Source organism: Coturnix japonica, unplaced genomic scaffold, assembly GCF_054131305.1.
Source record: "Coturnix japonica strain WE unplaced genomic scaffold, WE-NBRP24 Scf053, whole genome shotgun sequence".
In the NCBI taxonomy this organism is placed as follows: domain Eukaryota; kingdom Metazoa; phylum Chordata; class Aves; order Galliformes; family Phasianidae; genus Coturnix; species Coturnix japonica.
Window position 1 is genome coordinate 277,511 of NW_028188956.1, and position 23,551 is coordinate 301,061.

The window sequence follows — 23,551 nt, forward strand, 5'->3', positions numbered from 1 at the left end:
ATGATCCTTGAGGTCCCTTCCAACCCGGGTAATTCTGTGATTCTGTGATCAGTCACGACTGGTGCTCATGTGGCTGGAAATTGGCTCTGTGACCTTATGCTTTACACCGACTATTCTCTAGTTCATCCAAGGACTCATCAGGATGCAGGTGGTGGCTACGCAATACGTGTTGCTTGCAATCCAATAGTCATAAGTGTCATAGTTGAAGCTGTGATGTGATTGACGTGTTTTATCATGGAATTCTCTCCAGAGCTCACTCCGTGACAGCGGGAATATACACAGGGAGAGAAGGAACAAAGTACCTCCCTGCTCTAACAGCGCGGTACTGCATGGAGGCACAGCCTGGCCACATGCGCCCCAAGAGAGGGGACGTTGAGGGAGATTGCGAATGGGAATTTCCCCCTAGGGAGGGAAAAAATTAAAAAAAAAAGCAACGATCTGAGAACAAGCGGCATTTTAATGAACCCTGTGACACTAAACAGCAAAGAGAGATTTTCAACAAGGAGAAAAACAAGTCCAAATCTCACCAATGGGCTGCGGGAAGTGGGAAGTTCCAACCATGCTGTCTCCTGCAGGGAACCAGGTTAAACCTTGACACCTTCCTGACCTTCCCTCCAGTGCTACTTCCTTCCCCCCATGCCCATTTAAGGCAGTCCACAGAAAAAGAAAAGAAAGAAAAACTTGTCTTCTTAACTCCCATTATCCCACATGATGTTCTGATGTGGAATAGCAACACCAACCACATTACAAAACTACAACAGTGAGCTTTCCCAGCCTCGCTCACTAACCAGCCGAAGCCTGCCTTGCTGTATGGATGTGGTCCCACTGGGCAGAAGCTCTGCTGTACGAACCCTCAGGGCTGCGGAGACAGGCCTGTCAGGACTGAGCCTCACCAGGCCGTGCTGCAGCCTGCTGGCTGGGCCAGACCAGTCAGGCCCATTGGAGTCCATTTTGAGATCCCACAGCGTACACAGGAGCCCTGCCTTTGGAAGCAGCCGCTTCAGCCCTGCTGAATGTCTGTCATTGGTTGCAGCCAACACAAGTTCCAACGGAGATGGTCCTGTTTAACTATAGATCCTTTTATGACATGGTTATCCATTTAGCTGAACAAGAGAATCCAGTTGATGCAATCCTTGAGGATTTTGGTAGATCTTTTCAGGCTATTTCTCACAGCACCCTTCTGGACAGAATGTACTGCATATGGCTAGACAGAAACATAACGTGGTAGGTGAACAGTTGGCCAGTAGGTCAGGCCCAAAGGACTATAGTCAGTGGCTTCATTAAGGCTGTTAGATATTCACTATCAGGGTTCCCCAGAGCTCCACTTTAGGGCCACTTCTCTTTCATTTTTTATGTATGACTTGAATGCAGGACTAGAAGATGTTCTGAGCAAGTTTGCTGATTTGACCAGATGAGGATGTGATGTTTCCTCCACTGAGGGTGGAGAGGACTTGCAGAGAGATGTGGACAAGGCAGAGAAGTGGGTACCAGTTGGTACTAAGCACCAAGTGCATAAAGCATAACAAGAACAAGTGCCTGATTGTGCACCTGGGTAGGGGCAACCCTGGACACACTGCCTGGATATGGGACACTGGAGAGTGGTCTGACTGAAAAGGATTGGGGGTCCTGGTCAGCATCAAATTGAATGTGAGTCAGCAGTGTACCCAGGCAGCCAGGAAAGCCAACGGTCCTCTGGAGTGCATCAAGCAAGTTATTGCCAGCTGGGTGAGGGAAAGGATTGTCACTGTATTCTCTGCACTGCTGCAGCCTCACCTGGAGCACTGGGTGCACTTCTGGGCAATGCAGAACTTCAAAAACATCAAACTATGAGAGAGTGTGCACAGGAGGGCACTGGAACTGAGCGATCTGAAGTTCAGAGTTTCATTGGGATAGACTGCTTGTTCAGACTGGGCCCTTCTCACAACCCGCAACCTGCAATGGAACACAGGGCACACATGGGACATGAACTTGACAGTATCCTTGCACGCCATGCAGAGCCTGGGATCTTCTGTCCCCATGTCTTTCATTTAACATCATACAGACCTCCATCCCACTGCCCCAGGAAGGGTCCTGAGCCAACATGAGACCAGATCTCCATGACAAGGGTATGGGGATCAGGGCTTGGCCTGTCTATTTCGTAAGGCAAAGGAGGGGTTTCTTAGCATTAGAGCCACCATGCCAGTGCCTTTCATTGCCTGTAATCTTGTCTTCCAGTTATCTTCTCTAACAAGTTGGGAATCTTGCTGTAATGTCCCTCAGTGGGCCCATTAATACTCCAAGAATCTTCACTGTTACTTATGACTTTGTCTTGCTGAGCACTATGTGCAAACTTCTCTCTGCACTGGAGGTTGATGGACTAAACATCAAATGCGCCCTGGGGCCCATTATAACCTAAAGAGCGTCTTGTGTCTTGTGCATTTCTGTAATCTTCTTCAGGTTTTCAAACTTGTTCAGCAAAATGGAGAGTTACCTAGAGAGAGCTTAAAGAGCCAGAATCCAGCAGACATTTATAGTTTATTAATTTACAGTTATAAAGAAGATATTAAAGCCACTCTGTACAACTCCTTGTACACATCTTAGCTGAACCAGAGGAATCCCAGCTCCTGTGGGTCTGTGGGGCGCTGAATCCCATTTCAGCCCTAAGGTTTCCATCTGGGGATGAGGTGCCTGTACAGCCTCTGCTGGATCACTGCCCTGCACAGGGGAAGTCCAACCCTCCTTCTTGTTGTCTGGGTGCAATTTTTGTTTCATCAAACACTCCCTGGTACGATTCACCTCATGTCAGGAATTGTCTGGTGGATAATTGAGCAGATTTCAAAGCACACTGTTGTCTTTCAGGAGCTGATGGCCATGAGGACACAGGGACATCTCGGGGGAGGTGAGTGGGAAACATAAAAACTGACATCATCTTATGCTGAGCTGGACCAGGCTCCTGGGACACAGGGAGCTCATAAAAGTGTGCAGCTCTTTAGAGAGGCAGCTGTGCCCAGGAACAGCTCTTGAGCACAGCACAGCCTGCAGGTGACAGAGGAGAGGAGAAAAATTGGAGAGAACTTCGAGGATGTGTACTGTGTGAGAAAGCTGTGAGCACACAGCAAGAACAATGCTCACAGACCATGACATGGTAAGTCTCTTGCAGTAGGTAATGCAGCTGCTTTTAAGAGGATTATATAAATGTGGGACATCCCATAGAAGACATGGCCACAGGCACTGCATGTTCCTTTACTGTGGAAAAAGACTTCGGTTCCAGCTGGTTCCAGCTGAGGGCTTCTGTGCTGCAGTATGAAATCACAGCCCTGAGGGCTGTGTGTCCCAGCATGACTGCAGGCTGTGCAGCCGGGGCTGCAGGCGGGTGCCCAGGGCTGTCCTGCAGAGCAGGGTCCCTGCTGTGCCCCAGGGGCTGTGTGCCGGGTATGGGACTCTGCCACCTGCCAGGCTCAGCTCTCAGCCTGCCCGGGGAGCTGCCCAGGGCGCTGCGGGGAGACGTGTGGGGGGAAGGAGCCCCCCGGCAGGGCTTGTGCTGCCACAGCTGCTGCCTGGGGCAGGGGATCACACCTCCACTGCACAACAGTATGTTTCTGAGGGTACTTAGCAAGAGCAGAGCCAATGCAGAGGGTTTCAATTTCCTGTTCTGGGGGAATGCAGAAAGGATTGGAGGCAGAAATGTAAAAGGGGCTGTCACAGCTCTGAGAATTTTTCTTCAATCAATTGCTTGTTTTGAGAACACTCACACATGATGTGCTCTCAGTATCCCATTTCCTGAAGGATGGAACCAATTGAAAATATCCCTATTTTCAGTAGACATGAATAATTAACCTGCAAGCAGGCAGCTTTTTAGAATTTACACTGAATGGCACAGAGGCTGTTTTGGGGCTCTAAGAGCAGTTGGGTTAAAGATATGAGACATGAAGCACATGAAAATATCCAGGGAGGAGGAATAAGAAAATAAGAGGAAGGTTAGAGCTCCATATACTGCTTCTGCTTAAGAAATGCTGAACAACATGAAATTAAATGCAAGTAATGGTGCAAAATGTACACTGTTGAAGGGGAATGAAAACATTTCATATTATAGCAGGAGGAGTGTCTCTGAGAATGGTCTGGGCTTGTCATTATCTTCTGCACTCTGAGCAGGACTTCAAGCCCAGAAGCAGCAGATGCCCAACAGCAGCTCCATCAGCGAGTTCCTCCTGCTGCCGTTGGCAGACACGTGGCAGCTGCAGCTCCTGCACTTCTGGCTCTTCCAGGGCATCTACCTGGCTGCCCTCCTGGGCAATGGCCTCATTAGCACAGCCGTAGCCTGCGACCGCCGCCTGCACACCCCCATGTACTTCTTCCTCCTCAACCTGGCCCTCCTCGACCTGGGCTGCATCTCCACCACTCTCCCCAAAGCCATGGCCAACGCCCTCTGGGACAACAGGGCCATCTCCTACACAGGATGTGCTGCACAGCTATTTTTTTTTTCCTTCTTCATGTCAGCAGAGTATTCCCTTCTCACCATCATGTCCTATGACCGCTACGTTGCCATCTGCAAGCCCCTGCACTACGGGACCTTGATGGACAGCAGAGCTTGTGCCACCATGGCAGCAGCTGCCTGGGGCACTGGGGTTCTCTACTCCCTGCTGCACACTGTCAATACGTTTTCACTGCCTCTCTGCCAAGGCAATGTTGTGAATCAGTTTTTCTGTGAAATCCCCCAGATCCTCAAGCTCTCCTGCTCAGAATCAAATCTCAGGGAAGTTGTGTTTCTCATTTTTAGTGTCATTTTAGCCTCTGGGTGCTTTGTTTTCATAGTTGTGTCATATGTGCAGATCTTCCTTGCTGTGCTGAGGATGCCCTGTGAGCAGGGACGGCACATAGCCTTCTCCACGTGCCTCCCTCACCTGGCCGTGGTCTCCCTGTTTCTCAGCACTGGCTTTTTTGCCTACCTGAAGCCCCCGTCCATTTCCTCCCCATCCATGGACCTGATGGTGGCACTTCTGTACTCAGTGGTGCCTCCAGCAGTAAACCCCCTCATCTACAGCATGAGGAACCACGAAGTCAAGAATGCTATGAGGGAAGTGATAACCAGATGTGTTTTAAAGGCAGTGAATTGCTCGTCTATTGGAATTCATGACATATAATGCAGCTTTTTACTGTTGTAAACTCTTTGTTTTGTTTTGTTTCAATCGATTTTTATAAGTGTAATGTATTAAATCTTATTCTTTTTTTTTTTAAATACTGTAATGCTCTTTACTAAAATGTCATTATTCAAATCAATTCCTCTTCAGCTTGTAACTTTTTAGTGTAGCCCAGATGCACTGTACATAATGAACCAGGCTCTCCATGAACCTTAAAAAAATTAAGGATGTGCAGTGACTCTGTCTGTCCTCCTTCTTGAGACATTTCTGGAGCTGTCGGGGTCGGATGTTCTCAGAAGCCCACAATCCAGCAGGAAGCACACGGCTGTTCATCAAACCGTGCGTTGACTTCAGCCTGCAACCGTTTCTAGCTGGTCCCTTGCCCAGTGTTCCCCGTAACGCTGACAATGGAGTTTCAAAATATTCTTTTCTCATCTGACCTGACATCCTGCTTACCCAAGCCCCTCTGCAATAGTTGAGCCTTATATTGTCCCCTCGTTCGAACTCAATCCCCCTTTTCTTGGACTTTGCAAATACTTTTGCTTGATTACTACATTCTGGGAAAGGGAAGATTTCAAATAACTTCCGCTCTCCACTTTCTGTCTTAGCTTGTTCATTTTGTATTCTTCATAGCTATTCCCACTGGTTTTACACTGCCATAATACACACCTCATTTCAACGTACATTAAAACAAGCAAGATGATTGCAGTAATACAAAGCAATAAAGAGTTGCTTCAGCCATGCAAAATCACCCAAATGTCTCCACAGAGCATTTCAAGGCAGTGGAGCTCAGGTAGGCTCTCTTGGTTTCCCTTCTGAATTCTGCTAGGTTGCATCGCTTGGTAGCTCTCAGAAGCTGTCAGTGGCCACAGACTGGAAAATTGCAATTGGTCTCAGTTCACACAGCTGGCTGGTTTGTCTCAGGCTAATCCTGAACTGTCTCAAGCGACTGCTTTGGGGCTCTACAAAAGAGCAACTGCAGCGACTCGGCACGGACTCAGATGTGAACGATCCAAATCCTTTATTACAAGTTCTCACATCCCTTATATACCTTCACAAGTTGTTATTTTCTAGCTTTCCCATCCGCCCTTACAACTTTCCCAAACACCTTATATGTCAACAAAGCATTCTACAAAACACTTTTCAACTGTCCATGCAGGCACATATCCAATCAGAGCTGTGAGACTCTTCTTCTCCTTGCAGAGGTGTCCTTGGTTCCCATGCTGTTTATCTTGCTCCACAGCTGCTGCTCTGAACAGCTTTTCTTGTATCCCCACAATTCCCCCTTTTTTGTTTATTGACAAGCTACTACCATACTATAAAATAATAATACTAATTATATTAATAACATAATCATTATAACTCAATCAAGGCCTCGATTGACAATATTCTGAAAATGAAAAAGGAGATAAGGCAAATGACAAAATATATGGTTAAATCCACTAAAATATCAGACGCATTTTGCCTGCGGCCTAAGTTCCTACAACCTGGAAAAGAACCCCTGAGAATCCAATTCTGTGTAAATTTGAAATAGGTTAGAAAAGACTTCAATTTTGTGTTATCCATTTTAGACCATCCCGTTAGCATGAAGCAAATACTCCCTAAGCTAGCACATTATTACTTATTGTCCCTGGAGAGGCAGAAAACTGCAGAAAAGGAGAGAGAAGGATCATGTTGGCGGTGGATGCGATAGGCAGCGCCAGCAGGGCGTCCCCTGCTTCAAGGTGCACTTTCCCTTTCTCATCCACCACGGATTCTCTCTTGCTCTTTTCCTGCTCAGGGTCTGAATGGTATTTTCCATTTGTACACTGCATCCACATGGCCAGTGCGTGGTACAGAGCCCAAGTGGAACACCTGCTTACAAAACAGAATAAATTGCCGAGGTTAGCTTTTTTTGCAAGCACCTCTGTTTCAATTGATGCATGGTCATATTTTGAAAATCCCAATTAGTGAGATGAAAAAGAGTTAATAACTGTTATGTTTAAGAATCATCCGTTTGTCCAGGATTCTTTTCCAGGGTCTTATTTTACAAACTAAGAAGAGGCTAGTTGATAGGCTAATAAAATCATAACTGAACATTACTAATACACTAGAAGAGCTATTCCCATAATTTCCAGCATTGGTAACATCAAATCCTATTTAACTTATATTCTATCTACTGCCAAAATAGGAAAGACACACAATAATCTAAATAATGCTTAATAATTCTAATTCTTAAATTTATACCAGTAATGTGGAAGAGTTACCTACTATGTCTTACCATTACTAAAATTATTATTTGCAATACAACAAATTACAAAGCAATATCAATGAAGTAAGAGGCGTATAATCACAATCATTATTAAGGCTGGGTGTTATTTTCTGCCTTGAGATGAGGCCGAACATATCTTGCCGGAACCCATGTAGGGCCAGTCCTTGTAGAAACACAAGCATATCCACGACCCCAGGTTATCAATGGTAAGGGACCTTCCCAGTGCCCTGTGGCCATATTTCGAATGTTAACCATTGGCCGTTCCTTGAGCACTGGGGAGCCCCCAAAATGACGATCCACACGAGTTGTATTTGTATGATCACGATTCAAAAAATTCAGCACAAACAAAGCCTTACATAATCTTTCTTGTGGTGTGTCTCCCGTATTTCCCCTTTTTTGTTTATTAAGAACAGATTTCAGTGTTTGATGAGTACACTCAATGATAGCTTGTCCAGTGGGAGAATGAGGGATGCCTGTAATATGTCTAACTCCCCATTCTTGAAGGAAAGTTTGAGTGGCCTTAGAGGTATAAGCGGGCCCATTATCTGTTTTTATCGTATGAGGGATTCCCATAGCAGCATAAGCAGATAACCAGTGTTTACGGGCGTCGCGACTGCGTTCACCTGTATGTGCTGTGGCAAATATGTAAGAAGAATGAGTATCTATCATTACATGTACGTATTTTAGATGGCCGAATTCAGGAACGTGAGTGACATCTGTCTGCCAGAGTTGAAGAGGGGCTGTTCCACGTGGATTTGTCCCAGTTTGAGGCAAAGGGGCAATTGCCTGGCAGTCTGGGCATGTTAAAATAATGTTACGGGCTTGATCTACTGTCAGTTGGAATTGTTTTTGTAAGGCTCTCCTGTTCTGATGGAAAAATTGATGGGAGAGTCGTGCTTGCTCAAATAATTGAGGAGTAGCAAAAGCGACTGTGGCTTGATCAGCCTTACGGTTGCCCTCAGTTAAAGGACCAGGCAATGTAGTATGCGATCGAATGTGCATAATAAAATAAGGAAGAGTACGGTGAGAAACATAATGCAAGACTCTTTTGAGCTGTACAAACAAAACCGGATTATTAACTTCCTTAAGAAAGGATCCTTCAATCCGCTGAATGATACCTGTAACATACAAAGAGTCAGTTATTATATTAAGCTTTTGGTCTGAAAAAATTTGGAAAGCTCGAGCTACTGCAGCGAGTTCTACAACTTGAGGTGATCCATCAACAACATGTATGTCTGACTGCCATTGTGTAGCAGTCGCACGCCAGAGAACCACTGCTTGGTGTGTCTTGCCAGAGCCATCTGTAAATACAGTAACAGCATTAGGTATTGGAACATGTGAAAGTAAAGTATTAGTAGCAATGGGGATATCAGCCAAATTATGTAGTAACTGATGTTTGGGAGGATGAGTGGACAATTGTCCGGTATAGTCTGCCATAGCAGTCTGAAAAGGAAGTGACTGCGCAAGCATCCAATCTAAATCTTTTTTAGTAGCAGGTACGTATATGCAATCAGGGTCAAGAGCTTGTAGAATTTGTAGACGATGACGACCTCGCTGTATTAGCATAGCAAACATTTCCACTCGTGATGTAATAGTTTTTGAAAATGTATGAGGTAAAAATACCCATTTGAGAATAATGAGAGGATCCTTTCTTGAGGTATCCCATTGACATAACAAGCTATATGGCTGATAGAAGTTGGATATTATTATGAGATGTACTGGAAGTGATAAACAAACACGATGGCTGTATCGATTTTGCACTGATGTTATTACAGAGTCTAAGCATTGTTGTGCTTCTGGTGTTAATTGTCTTTTAGAAGTTAGATCTGGGTCTCCTTTCAGTAGTTTGAATAAAGGATGCAGCTCTTGAGTAGTAATTCCCAAAAGTGGCCGCAACTAATTGATGGTTCCTAATAACTTTTGCAGATCGTTTAATGTCTGTACGTGAGGTACTATTTTGAGGATTTGTGGCTGAATAGTGTGAGATGCAATTTTCCATCCTAAATATTTCCATGGAGAACTAAGTTGCACTTTTTCTTCTGTGATTTGTAAGCCAATAGATTGGACTGCCTCCCGGACGAGCAGTAAAGCGTCCTTTAGACCCTCTTCTTGTTCTGCTGCTATTAAAATATCATCCATGTAATGATAAATAAGGACATGAGGTCTAGCCTTTCGTACTGGTTGTAATGCATTTGCTACAGTCAATTGACATATCGTTGGACTATTAAGCATTCCTTGTGGTAACACTGTCCAATGATACCGCTGAACAGGGCTTTGTAGGTTGATAGAGGGCACTGAGAAAGCAAATCGTGGTGCATCTTTTGGATGAAGCTGAATGGTAAAAAAACAGTCTTTCAAATCAATGACTGCTATAGGCCAATCCGAAGGTAACATTGAGGGTGAAGGAAGGCCAGGCTGCAACGCTCCCATAGGCTCAATTACTGCATTGACAGCACACAAGTCCTGTAAAAGTCTCCATTTTCCACTCTTCTTGAGGATAACAAAAACCGGAGTATTCCAAGGGCTGGTAGTAGGCACTATGTGACCAGCAGCTAGCTGTTCTTGAACTAACTCATGTAAGTGCAGCAACTTTTCGCTTTTTAAGGGCCACTGATCTACCCAAATAGGTTGTTCTGTTTTCCAAGCTAAGGGTATAGGTTGCTGCCGATCAATGGCCCTTACTGAAAATTTGTCTGCAAAATCATACCCCACTGACTTAAGAGATCACAACCCCACAAAGTACAGGGAATTGGTAAAATGTAAGGAGCAGCGTGAGCAATGAGACCATCAGGCCCTTCAAAAGATAAAATTCGGGCACTTTGTTTTGGCTGCTGTAGGCCCCCAACCCCCACAATAGCAGAATTAGTGTCTCTTAGTGGCCACTCAGAGGGCCAATCACTGGACTTAATGATGGTAACATCAGCTCCAGTATCCACTAGTCCTAATAACTGTCTGCCATTTACTAAGCATGGTAATAATGGTTTGTCTTTTGACAATTGTGTGGTCCATAGCACAACAGGTTTATCTGTGCTCCCAAATCCACCGGTTCGATCTCTAATACCAGGTTTGGTCATAGAATGAAAAGGGACTAATTGTGCTATTTTTTGGCCTTTTGGAATAAAACAGGGGGGTGAGGGTGTCCATGCCATTATCTTAATTTCCCCGGTATGGTCAGCATCTATAACTCCAGGTAAAACAAAAAGTCCCATCCTTGTAACAGAAGAACGTCCTAACAAGAGGGCGCTATGCCCGTCCCCAAGGGGACCCATTACCCCTGTTGGAATGAGAGTCACGGTGCTATCAGTCAGCGTCACTGACTGGGCAGTGGACAAATCCACTCCTGCTCTGCCAATGGTGGCTGGTCTGAGTGAGCTAGCCAGACAGCATCTGGCTGAGTCAGGACCGTATTTGCTGTCATAGCGCACGGTCTCGTGCTCCTCTTGCCGTTTCCCGGCAGATCGCAGGGCTGTGCAGCAACAGGAAGTTTGGATCGGCAGTCTCTAGCCCAGTGTAGCCCCTTCCTGCACCGTTGTCTCGCTCCAATTTAGGAGTGAGGCAAAGGTTCTTTTAATAATGTTATGCCCGGCGTGAGATTAAGAAGAAGAGCATTCAAATGTTGATCCCACCAGTTTATTGGAAATAATAGACAATTGAGGGGATGGGGAAGGGAGAGTGACGAATGCCAAAATTAGGGTGATGGGGAAGGGAAAGTAGGTGATAGAAAAAGGTAGAAAAGAGCAAGAATTACGTTAAAGCGGGGAATAGTCACCTCCTGGATGCAGCAGCGTCCCGTAGCACGTTGTTAATGTTGGTCCGGGGCAAAATAAGCGTAGGGGAGAGCAGCAACAGAGTAGCAGGCTGCAAGCAGCAGATCGGTGAATCGCAGAAAAGATGGTCAGAGTACCGTGGTCTCTAGAAGCAGAGTCTCGGGCAGCGAGGTCCCTCGGAGCAGAGTCTCGAGCAGCAATCCCAGAAGAGATAATAGGCAGCAGTAGGACAACGGTGGAGGAATCTGAGGTCGGATACCTAGATGCCCACAAAACCGTGGTTTGTCCGTGCCCTTTTTATCCTTCTTTCCAGCCTTCCAGAGATTTCGGGACGGCTTGGGTCAGAGTCTTGTGACTTCCTCAGAGATGTCAATCTTCCTTGAGATGGGCCAACAGGAAAGACCACTTAAGGGCCATTAGTCCTCAGGGATGGCCATCTTCCTTGAGATAGGCCAACACAAAAAGACCACTCAAGGGCCATTGATCAGTATCTTATCTCCCTTTCGTAGCTCCCGGACTTGTCCATCTCCTGTGTGTCTCAGACAAAGGCAGTCCTGGAACCTTGGCCAGGACTTGCCTGAACTTGTCCATTTCAGCAAACTTTGAGACAGTAATGTAAAAAGCATGGCCTCTTACACCACCCCGTGACTCAAAGTTTGCTTAAAAAATGGACCACTGCTGATCCAGGATGGTGAGAAAAAGATAGCAAGCATGAGGGTAAAGGAAGGTAAGGGTGGGGAATTAAAATGTTACAAAAGATTTCTTGATGTGCTCCACTTCTCCATCACTTGAGGAGGTTACAATATACATGGACAATACAACACATTGGATAAGTTCAATGAAACGTGGTATCATACACAGAACAAACATGAAAGTTGAGACAACACAATAGATAAAATAAGATGCATTTTACACACAGTCCACCTGGAAGCCAGGAAAAAGGTCAAGGTCTGGGCTTTTCCAAGTTTGGACGGGAACATGTATACCATCAGCAATTTGTTTAACAACTTTACCATTATCAATCTTTAGACAACAGGTGGAATCATTTAATTTGCTACAGACACCACCCTGTGATTCTTCAGGAGGGTTGACACAAATATTACATAATGAATAAAAGATAGAAATTGAGAAAAAAACAACCATACATTGAAAACAACCATACATTTAACAATGACCAATAGTAAAAAAACAAGCAAGTAAAACAATAGGGATATTTGTGTCAGGAGAACTTTCCACTTGAGCATTTCCAAAACAGTTCAATTGTTGAGAGATATAAATACTAGTCTGGCAAGTCTAAGAACTGTTATAGTCACAACATAGTGTAGGATACCCCAGAATTTAAATCGTAGGGAGTAATCCCAGAAACATACACATTTCTTATCAAAAACGAAGACACTTTCCAACAACAGTGTTTTGAATGGAACTTCTGGAGTGATGAGACACTGAAAAGCATCAGTGCAAAGGGTTTTATGATAAATTTCACTTTAGTGACCACATCTAACAGATATATTATAGGTCCCATTGCTCATTTCCCAATTCATTAGGAATTTGGAAACACCATGGAGTTACATGCAAATCACCATCAAGTTTGACCAAGAGAGGTGAAATAAGGGGTTAGGAGGAATGATTACCACTGTGCAAAGAGTACAAGAAAGCCAGGATAACCTGGAAAAAACTTTGCACCCAATTGTGAAGTTTAAACAGATCCAAAGACTGATACCAATCACAACTCATAAGTACAGCAAACAAAACATAATACTATTGCAACCAAAATATGAAATAAAGAGGTATATCAGTATTCTAGCATGATCACATCTTCAATTTTTCTGTCACAAAACACAAATGGTTAAAATCAGCTACAAGCCATTCTGTTCCGTGAAGGTCCTGCGGGGATCTTCTGTAAAAGAAAACAAGACAACTCGCCCTTTGGGGGCTTTGTTAATACAATTATCTTCTCCTTTTAGTCGTGAGCCTCCTAACAAACATCCATCCTTCACCCCCCCCCCCCCCCCCCCCGCTCACTTGAGGAGGATGAAGGAATCAGTTTCCCGACTGCTCAGGTAATTCTTCTGTTACTGCAGGGGGAGCACTAGGAACCAGATTTTCAGGTTTAGCTGGCCAACCAGTCACCAGCCTCTCAAGCCTGTCTGTTGCTAGTCCATTCATTATTTCTCGAGGAATACCCTTTTTCCAGCCCGAAGTCCATAGTCCATGACGTTTATGATCAATGTTTCGCCTACCAGTTCTTTCTGAGGCTAGAGCCTTTTCTATTTTATTAAATTTTGGGCTAGGTGGCCTGAGAGCAAGGGTGGTTGCTGCGAGCCTTACTCCCCTTGGCTCAATTCTGCTGGTGGATGAAGCCACCGGTCCATACTTCCTACAATAATTAATCAATTCTTGGGCAACCTCTCCCCATGTCCATACCTTATACCCTGATTGTAAAGAGCCTGAAGAACCAACTCCCTCTAAAACAGCTCGAGCTCTCTCTCCCTGGGACATGGCCTGTATTTTACTTTGAAGTTGTATACCTATGGGTTTCAGCGATTCTGGAAGTCCCCTGATTAATGGAGTCATCCGTTCAGGATCAACAGGCATCATCATAGGTGATTCGTGCCGTGGCTGCAATTTCCTGTCATACATCATTTGCAGGCAAGCGGCCTTTTGGACACTTTCAACCAATTGGTCAACTGTCCCATTAATGGCAAGAGGGTCTCCCCTTTCTAAAGGGTTGAGACCACCAGCCCAGTAAGCAGCCCTCTGTGTTAGGGACCAGGGAGCACGGTTATTACCAGTAGTCAAAAATACTCCTGGCCCCCAATAACCCTCAGCCTCCTTTTCAGTTAACATTATTTGGTCTCCACCAGTTAAGCTGACTCTCCATACATATTCTGTTTCTGATTCCTTTGGAGAACGGCTAAAATCTTTTTTCAGTTTTGCTAATTCAGTGGCAGAAAAGGGAATTTCTTTAACATTCATTTGAGGATCCAGGTCCTCTCCATTATCAAAGGTATCTTCTGTTTTTATTAGAGGGCGCAGAGGGGCTATTGGGGTTTCAAACTTTTCTTTCGCTTCTTTCAGTTCTTCCTGAGGATACAGTTTTTCTTGTGGTGCAGCATGAATATCAGTGTCACCCGTATCTTTATATGTTAAAATTTCCTTAAAAGCCATTTGTAACAAGGCCGAATTATGTCTCTCTCTTTCCAATTGTACTTCTAGATTTGCAATTTGGTTTTGCAAAGCTTTCACGAGTTCCTGGGTTGCTTTAACTGTTTCTTGTAACGACTGTATAGTCTGGTTTTCCGCCTCAAACTGCTGATCTCGGAACTCCACGGCTGCTTTTAAAGCAGCACCGAGTACCGCACAAATAAATGATTTGCCTTTCCCGGCTCGGGTACTAGCCCCATGTTGCAAAACACAAATACGGTCAGAAACAGCCTGCAAATTATACCAGTTTTCACGTGCCCAGTCCATCCCTGATGACGATGGCCGAGACGCGTGCTTTTCGAGGATATCAAACAACATATTTTCACCTTCCATATCAGATGTAATTTTACTCACAACCAAAAATCTACAGGTAACGAAATCTACGCTGAGGGAGGAGGCGATTCCTTATCTCCTCAGAGAGGAAAACACTTAACAAAACCAACAACTGCTCAAAACACTCCTTTACACAAAAGACCAAACGACTCAATCAACACTTCCAAAGAAACACCTCAATCGGTCCTGGCTATCCTGTCAAAAACTTCAACCTTCAAGCAACAAAAGTTAGAAATAACTTCTAAGTTTCTCAAAAGCAATAAACTTCTTGGAGAAGCACACACCACTTCCCCAAGAGGCGCACACACAAAACTTTCAAAACCAAAGGTACGTCACAAGATACTTAAAACCACCACAATGTAAAATAGTCTTCCCGGGGAGGCACACACGTGTAAAACAAAAGCAAACAGTCAAAATTAATTCACTTGTCCCCGAGAGGTAGACACGTAAGAAAGAAAGTTTCAGAATGTGGAGCGGTCTTCCTGGAGAGGTGCACACATCAAATTAAGTTATCAAAACAATCACTCCTTGCAACTCCAGGAGAAACAGACAGAAAAGTTTTAGAGAAACTGGAAGTATAACACTCTCACGATGGGTATCCTGCCGACTACGCCAATAAAAAATGTCTCGCTCCAATTTAGGAGTGAGGCAAAGGTTCTTTTAATAATGTTATGCCCGGCGTGAGATTAAGAAGAAGAGCATTCAAATGTTGATCCGACCAGTTTATTGGAAATAATAGACAATTGAGGGGATGGGGAAGGGAGAGTGACGAATGCCAAAATTAGGGTGATGGGGAAGGGAAAGTAGGCGATAGAAAAAGGTAGAAAAGAGCAAGAATTACGTTAAAGCGGGGAATAGTCACCTCCTGGATGCAGCAGCGTCCCGTAGCACGTTGTTAATGTTGGTCCGGGGCAAAATAAGCGTAGGGGAGAGCAGCAATGGAGTAGCAGGCTGCAAGCAGCAGATCGGTGAATCGCAGAAAAGATGGTCAGAGTACCGTGGTCTCTAGAAGCAGAGTCTCGGGCAGCGAGGTCCCTCGGAGCAGAGTCTCGAGCAGCAATCCCAGAAGAGATAATAGGCAGCAGTAGGACAACGGTGGAGGAATCTGAGGTCGGATACCTAGATGCCCACAAAACCGTGGTTTGTCCGTGCCCTTTTTATCCTTCTTTCCAGCCTTCCAGAGATTTCGGGACGGCTTGGGTCAGAGTCTTGTGACTTCCTCAGAGATGTCAATCTTCCTTGAGATGGGCCAACAGGAAAGACCACTTAAGGGCCATTAGTCCTCAGGGATGGCCATCTTCCTTGAGATAGGCCAACACAAAAAGACCACTCAAGGGCCATTGATCAGTATCTTATCTCCCTTTCGTAGCTCCCGGACTTGTCCATCTCCTGTGTGTCTCAGACAAAGGCAGTCCTGGAACCTTGGCCAGGACTTGCCTGAACTTGTCCATTTCAGCAAACTTTGAGACAGTAATGTAAAAAGCATGGCCTCTTACAACCGTGGACAGGGTCGAGTTGGAACAGCAGAAGCATTTTTATTTACTCGCTTGGGCTTTTTACAGTCCCGTTGGACATGACCTGGTTCCCCACAATTCTAACGCTTTACTTTTTGAGCTATCCCTGCATCAAGTTGGGTTGCCAATGAATCTGCTAGCAGGGCCATTTTATGACTTTCTGTGCCTACATCTTGACAGGCTTTAATCAAGTCAGTAATTGATGGGTCTGCATTCTTTAGGGACTTTAAAACCTTTCGACAGTCTGCATTTGCGTTTTCTACTGCTAATTGCTTAAGCAAGACATTTTGGGCAGCTTCATTTTCTACTTGTCTCTCTAATGAATTTTGTAAACGGTCAAGAAATTTAATGTAAGGCTCAGTAGCCTCTTGCCTAATTGAAGTAAATGAAGCATCGGGTGAATTAATATCAGGAACCCGACGGACAGCACGCAACACCAAAGTCTTAACTTGTTCCAGGCATTGCCTGTCCAGCTGTGCCTGTGCCTGAGGTGTTGCCCGGACCCCCTCCCCCATGAGTTCCTCTAGGCCAATGTGATTTAGATTGTTCAAATTATTCAAGGCCTGGACAGCAGCCTGATCCCGGTATTCAGTCATGAACACGGTGTATTGCATGGGAGAGAGGATCATTCGTAACACACTTTTCCAGTCATGAGGGGTCATAACATAACTATCACCAATTGCAACCAAAAGATTATATGTAAAGGCTGACTGAACTCCGTATGTTCTCACTGACTTCCTTAGCTCTTTCACTGCCTCATAAGGCAGGGGTTCCCAACGGGGAACCAACACAGGAAAGGCTTGCAATGTGTCAGCATCACCCCTTAATATTGCTTCTTTTCTGCACTGCTCTAAGACACCACAGTACGCTGTAGGGAAATTTGTCGTTTCTGCTCCCTTCAAATTATCATCAGGAGGAAATGCGCCCGATTCGCATTCCGGATATACTGGACCGGGGTCACAACGATCCCCTGGTTTCGATCTGTCCATGTCTTTAACCACGTTACACGCCGGCTGCACAGACGCTGCAGCGCACGACGTGGGGGGGGCGGAGGGTGGCGGCGCAGAGAAGGTCATGGGCGGAGCGGGGGGCGGAGCGACGAACGTCATAGGCGGGGCGAAGGGCGGGGGCGCAGCGAGCGTCGTGGGCGGAGCGGGGGGCGGAAGCGGCGGGACGAATGTCGTAGGCGGGGCGAAGGGCGGGGGTGCCGTAGAGGGCGGCAACGCGGCGAACGTCGGGGGAGGAGCGAACGGCGGGAGCGCGAGGGGGGGCGGTTGCGGCTTTTCGTCTCCCCGAATCGCGGGGGGGTCAGAGCCGCCGGTCGGATCCGGGCACGGGCCGCTTCCCGCAGCGAGAGGCAGCGGCGGGGTTGGGACGGAGGGCGGCAGGGAATGGTCGGAATAAATTCTTTCCCGTCGTGATTGCTTAATCCCTTCCATTATCCGGCTCCAAACGGGCAACAGCTTAGCAGCCGTTCTGTCTTTAGCGAGAGAAGCCTCGTAGAGTTTTGAGCCGATTTTGTCCCAAAGTTCTCCATCTAGAGAGAACTCAGTTTTTGGAAATTCAGGGACATTTTTGCTTATCCATTTAAGAAGAGTAGCTAATGCTGAAGTAGACGCAGTCTCATCCTGATACAGTAACACTGAACGCAATACTTCGAGATGTACTCGTTGCTCCCTCGTTAGTGAGCTCCCCATAGTTCCCGACTGCTCACCTTCTGTCCTGCAGAACGGTGCGGGTGCGCGCGAAACAGTCTCTCCGAAGTTCAGTCGGGCGGCGCTGCCGGACCGGGCTCGCTCAGCCGCGGGTTGATTTGCTCCACGTTGTGGGTGTCATTTGCAGCAACTCGGCACGGACTCAGATGTGAACGATCCAAATCCTTTATTACAAGTTCTCACATCCCTTATATACCTTCACAAGTTGTTATTTTCTAGCTTTCCCATCTGCCCTTACAACTTTCCCAAACACCTTATATGTCAACAAAGCATTCTACAAAACACTTTTCAACTGTCCATGCAGGCACATATCCAATCAGAGCTGTGAGACTCTTCTTCTCCTTGCAGAGGTGTCCTTGGTTCCCATGCTGTTTATCTTGCTCCACAGCTGCTGCTCTGAACAGCTTTTCTTGTATCCCCACATGTATTAAACAGGATTTGATCTAATCAATGCTAGAATCTACAGGAATAGCTCTTTTAATGTTTTAGTACTGTTTGGTTATGATGTTATTAGCCTATTAGTTAGCTTTTCTTAATTTGCAAAGACAAAACCTGGAAAGGAATCCCAGACAAAGAGATGACCCTGTATCATAGAATTGATACCTCTCTTACATCCAACTAATTGGGATTTTTGAAATATAACCATGCATCATTTTAGACAAAAGTGCACGCTAATAGAACTAAATTTGATTGTTTATTCTGTTTTCCAAGCAGGTGTTCCACTTGGGCTCTATATCACGCACTGGCCATGCGGATGTGGTGTACAACTGGAAGAAATCCTTCAGACCCTGAATGCAGGAGAGAATCTGTGATGGGTGAGAGAGGAAATGTGCACCTTGAAGCAGGGGACGCCCTGCTGGCACTACCTGTCGCATCCACCACCAACATGGCTTGCTGTTTCTCAAGGGTCAATAAGTAATAATGCCCCTAGTGATACTCTAGTACGTTTGTCCTCTAAAATTGGTTCTATTTGACATGCTACTTCATAAAATTGCACGATCATTAATCAATTATTAGCCTGGATAACTCAGTCGGTAGAGCCTGGTTATGAGCATCTTAAAAGCATTTATTGCACAAATTTTAGTGGTCATTAAAATCAATATATCAGAGTATATGAAAATTGAAGACTTTTCCTGATCAGTTACAGATTAATACAATGGGACCCTCATGGATTTATTTTCAGGTTGCAGAAACTTAGGTTGCAGTACAAACATATTTGTTCTTTCTAGTGGGTTTAACAGTAATGTTGTTATGTTGTATTTGACTTGTCTCTTTTTTCATTTTTAGAGTATTGTCAATCGAGGTCTTGATTGAGTTATAATAGTTATGTTATTAATTTAAGTAGTGTTGCTATTCTATAGGTAGTATTGTAAGAAGAATTCTACGGAGCGTCCGTCATGGATCCAGATGAGAAGTTCACAGAACAGCAGCTACGAAGCAGGATAAAACTACATGAGAACTGATTGAACAAATGAACTGAACTGCTTGTTAAATATGATTAATCGGTCATTAAATCAAACCCTTTTTCAGCCTAAAAGAAAATGGGGGAAATGTAGAGAGTGTTTTTTACAGCTAGTTAGCTGAGAAGGGTCGTAAACATGGTGCAGCTAAGCAAGCAGCCATAACACCTGCAAGGACAGCAAGAACAACAGGATGCCCTGGGATGGTGAGAAACTAGCCATGGTTCTGGGAACTCAGCAAGGGAGTAGCTTTCAGTTGATAACAACAAGCTGTTAAGATACTCGGGGATAGTATGTAATTGGGAACCAACGATGAGCTCCACTTTTGCAATATGTATGAGCTAATTATCCGTATTATAAAGGTACACGCAGCCAAGGAATAAATGAGATTCGCTGATCATATGTCAATGACAGGTGTGGTCGTCTGCTTTTCTCCCGCCGTTCTGCAACATACACCTACATACAAATTTAAGAACACAACGGAGTAACTGTTACTGTTTATTAACAACCAGTTTTAATAATACGATAAAAGTATGTCCTGAGAAAGGGGAACAAACACGCTTCTTCAAGGTTTTTTAGCTGTTCTGGATCTCAGCCATCGCTTGATGATCAGATGATCACTTTCCTTCTTTTGTTCCTCAGATTCCTGAAGAAAACATTTCAAAAGTTACTCATCTTTTCACACAAGACTGACTAGCTCTTCTTGACCCACGCAAACATATTTCTTCCCCTAAATGGATTTCAGAATGGCATTTGATTATTATATTTTATTCAGAAAACTATGGGATACCGAGATCATTTTAATGCAGCTTAATCACAAGGAACAAATATGGAGAATGTACAAAATCCTGTTTATCTTAAAAAAGCACACACATCTGAGGAAAGCCTGAAGGCAGCTTTCATTTTGAAATACTTGTTTTCAAAAGAGTATTATAATACTTGTTTTGTGAAACATGAAGCGTTCAGAAAACATTTTTAGCCTCAATCCCTGTAGCTATGACTTGCCCAGAATTTCAGTTCTCGGTTCAGTTCCATGTTCTCAGAACTACAGTGAGAGAAGAAATTGTCTCATCTTCTTCATCCTCTAACAAAAAAAATATAACATTTTGGTTTCTGCCCCTATCATTCGTCAAATCATCAAAAAATTCAGAGGGATATTACAGTATGGGCAAATGATCACTTTGCTGAACCGAAAAAGGACTCTAATATAATTAAAAGATGCAGTTCCAACAGAGCAAGAATGTTCTTAGCACAATAGCTGCCGATAGAGTCATGAAACTGGCACATCAGATCCTTTGCAAGTTGGCTTAGACAGGAGATCATAGTTTAAGCATACCTAAAAAGCTGTCTAAGTTGTGCTCTAAAAAAGCGTGTAGTAGAATAATCCCACTCCAACACATTGAAATTATCTATGATTCCAAATTAGAAGACATCTCCGTGATTGCTACATCACCTACTTAGTAAACTGTAAGCCAGCCAAACACAGAGATCTTTGAGGACAAACTAAAACAGAACAGCAGGAAGACCAACAAGAATGACTTGGTAGAATAAAGAAATACCTCAGTACTTTCAAACTCCCCCTGCAAATAGATGAGACCTCCAGTCTGTTTGGACTCCTTAGTAGTTTATTTTAAGCCAAGACTACAGTATAATCGCTTACCGAAGAAGCAGGTATATCTAGAGGGCCAGAAACGACAGTGGAATACAGCTTCCTTTTGGATCGTTTTGGCTTGGTCTCTCCTTCTTCGAGACTTTCAGGTTCGTTTGATTTAGGAGAACTTACTGCTGACATCAGCTTCTTGGCTAGAAGAAATTTGTTTTGATACATAAACCAATCAACTTACTGGTTTTGTGAGTCTTTAAATCACTGAATGCAAAAAAAGCTTCGTAACAAACTTGGTTTATAAATGACAGGTAAAATTTAAGTGAAAATGCTCAGAAATTGTATTTGTTCATTGAGGTTCTTTATTGCTTCTATAGCTGAAACTGTTTATAGGTTCAGGTACGGCAGCTTAAAGCACGCATTAAAATGGAGTATGAAAGACAATCATGGCTCAGAAGTCGCTGGAAGTCAGAAACTTCAGCAGGAGTTAAACAACAGGCCTAACTTTCGTGCTGACAGAAGCACAAGACAGAACCAACTTTCTCTGTATACTTGTAGGTTTTCACAAATGTAATAATGAATCTCTGAAGAGACGAATAAATGCATTTACTTCATAAATCAAAGGACAACTTAACATGGCAGACAAGTTCTCTAAGAACACATACATTAATAGCCTACAGCAGAAACAAGCCATTCTACAATGTCTAGAAAACATGGAATAAAACTTATTCTACACCAACCTTTAGAGTGTATAATAGAAGGAGAGCTTTGAATAAAATCTCCAACTTTTTGCAGTTTTTCATCCTTCTTTTTAGTCAGTCTTGAAGCATGTACTCGCTTTCTCAGGAAGTAGTCTTTTCCGGATTTCTGTTCAACAGAGATGTGAACATGTGAAACAAGAGCATTGTTTAAACTTCATTTTAGTTCAACGTTATTTTAAGTTGACATTTTGAGCTTTACTACTGACACCTCTGTTCGTTATGCTGATGATACCACAACGGCAAGTAATGTAGACAATTTTATACCCTTTAGGGAGTTGTCAAAATCTCAGCTATTTCAAGGCATACGTTTCTTAAAGTTTATTAATAAGGCAGTAGTTTCTTTAAAAGTAGCTCCCAAGCTGTGGAGTTGTTTCTTACATAAGCTGTTCTAATTACATAAAATAAACAAACATACAAAACAGAAGACAACAGATGGGAAAAATCTACTACTCATACTCTGACCATGCCAAGAATACTGCTATCACATGTGAACATCTGTTTTTAATAACTGCCGTGCATATTAATGATATGAACCTTAGTTTAATACAAGGGCTTCACTTACAAAAGCACACGATAATACACTAAAGCTTCTCTTCCCAACTATTCAGTGTGCAATATCCTTCCCTCCAAATCATTACACAGTACAGCCATTACACGCTCTGGGGACAGACTGACTTGCCCTTTGGTTAGCTTATGGAATTTAATAGGAAGAGCTCATAAGCATGTAAGATTCCCATTCAGGTATACACATAAGGATAAGACACTGCTTCTTTCGTGTGACCACACAATTACAGGACGTCCCAAGCTAGCTTCAAAACTAGAACAAAAACCAACCATTTTCTCGTCACTTGCAGAGGGTGAATTAAAAGCCATGACAGATTTTGTGTTTTTCGTGTTCTCACTTTTCACAAAATCCTGGGAAAATAAGACAAGTTTCAGCCATGATTCTTTTGGAAAGAGCAATTGATGTCACAAAAGTGAACACTTTAAACACTTTTGCTAATAGTAGGGAAGTATTTGCTAGTGGTAACTATTCCACTGTAAATCAAATAATAAATAAGCATTCAATTATAAAAACAGGACATTAAGATATCAGTATTAGACATCTCATGATGTCTAAAAAGCTGATTTATGTCTACAGGTTTCAAAGAAAATACACAATGGAGTTAAGAGAAATTCCCTTCTCTTAAACCATTATCACTGAGCTTGGCTGTTAGTTTTGTTCATTAAAGCAGTTCATTGATTAAATTCTTCAACTACTTTACTGAGGTAGAAATAGCATTTTTTTAATGCTTAAATGAGAATGGTAAAAAGGCATCAGATATTTTGTTTTCTGTTGGGTCTAGGTCATACCTCATCCATGTCATCACTTCTTTTCTTTTTTGCCTTAGGCATTTTCACTCCTAAAGGTATCATGCTGCCATGCTGCTTTATCTCCATCTTATCAGGTTGCAGAGGTGTCAGTGGGATTTCCAGCTCCGGCTTTGGGAACCGACTAGTTTTGCCATTTTCTGCGGACACTCCAGAAGAGTCGAGGACAGTTTCCAAATGCTCCTGATAGCACAGAAGAATTTTAAGTGCAAGAGTTAAGGTAGCCATGAGATTAAAAAGCTATAAAGCATCTGGAAAAGGATATGTAAGCATTCGATTTTCCTGCTGTAAGAACACTTGTAACAGAAGGAGTCTATTTCAGTTACAGCAGAGTTTTACCCTTCCTTCCTAGAACTTGTTACATTTAAAATTATTTCCAATCTATGATCACAAAAAAAGTTCTCCATGTTAAACTGAGCCTGATACTTTACAAGTCATTTTTTCTCAAGGGCACA

The 23,551-nt window shown here is 43.8% G+C and overlaps 3 protein-coding genes across 3 annotated transcripts; 1 reads left to right on the forward strand and 2 right to left on the reverse strand.

The window, feature by feature from the left end:
- The first annotated feature begins 4,154 nt into the window (after nucleotides 1–4,154).
- LOC146752040 (olfactory receptor 14C36-like) lies at nucleotides 4,155–5,120 on the forward strand. The gene has a single exon (XM_085533050.1). The coding sequence runs from the start codon at nucleotides 4,155–4,157 to the stop codon at nucleotides 5,118–5,120; it is 966 nt and encodes a 321-aa protein (XP_085389176.1).
- A 7,192-nt stretch (nucleotides 5,121–12,312) lies between these two features.
- On the reverse strand, nucleotides 12,313–15,139 carry LOC146752041 (uncharacterized). Its single transcript, XM_085533048.1, has one exon. It carries the CDS (start codon nucleotides 14,670–14,672, stop codon nucleotides 13,176–13,178), a length of 1,497 nt encoding a protein of 498 aa, XP_085389174.1. The 5' UTR covers nucleotides 14,673–15,139; the 3' UTR covers nucleotides 12,313–13,175.
- Nucleotides 15,140–19,827: 4,688 nt separating this feature from the next.
- Nucleotides 19,828–23,324, reverse strand: LOC146752042 (kinesin-like protein KIF20B). The gene is made up of 5 exons (XM_085533047.1): nucleotides 23,079–23,324; nucleotides 22,560–22,640; nucleotides 21,705–21,831; nucleotides 21,022–21,164; nucleotides 19,828–20,007 (listed from the first exon to the last, which is right to left on the reverse strand). Exons 1-5 carry the CDS (start codon nucleotides 23,322–23,324, stop codon nucleotides 19,927–19,929), a joined length of 678 nt encoding a protein of 225 aa, XP_085389173.1. The 3' UTR covers nucleotides 19,828–19,926.
- Nucleotides 23,325–23,551: the final 227 nt, after the last annotated feature.

Coding starts and splice junctions, on each gene's coding strand:
- LOC146752040 (XM_085533050.1), top strand. CDS start 4,155: ATGCCCAACAGCAGCTCCATCAGCGAGTTCCTCCTGCTGCCGTTGGCA.
- LOC146752041 (XM_085533048.1), bottom strand. CDS start 14,672: ATGGAAGGTGAAAATATGTTGTTTGATATCCTCGAAAAGCACGCGTCT.
- LOC146752042 (XM_085533047.1), bottom strand. CDS start 23,324: ATGGCTACCTTAACTCTTGCACTTAAAATTCTTCTGTGCTATCAGGAG. Junction 21,832..22,559: donor CTGCAAGTGACGAGAAAATG/GTTGGTTTTTGT, acceptor TCTGTTGAACAG/AAATCCGGAAAAGACTACTT. Junction 21,165..21,704: donor TTCTATTATACACTCTAAAG/GTTGGTGTAGAA, acceptor AATTTCTTCTAG/CCAAGAAGCTGATGTCAGCA.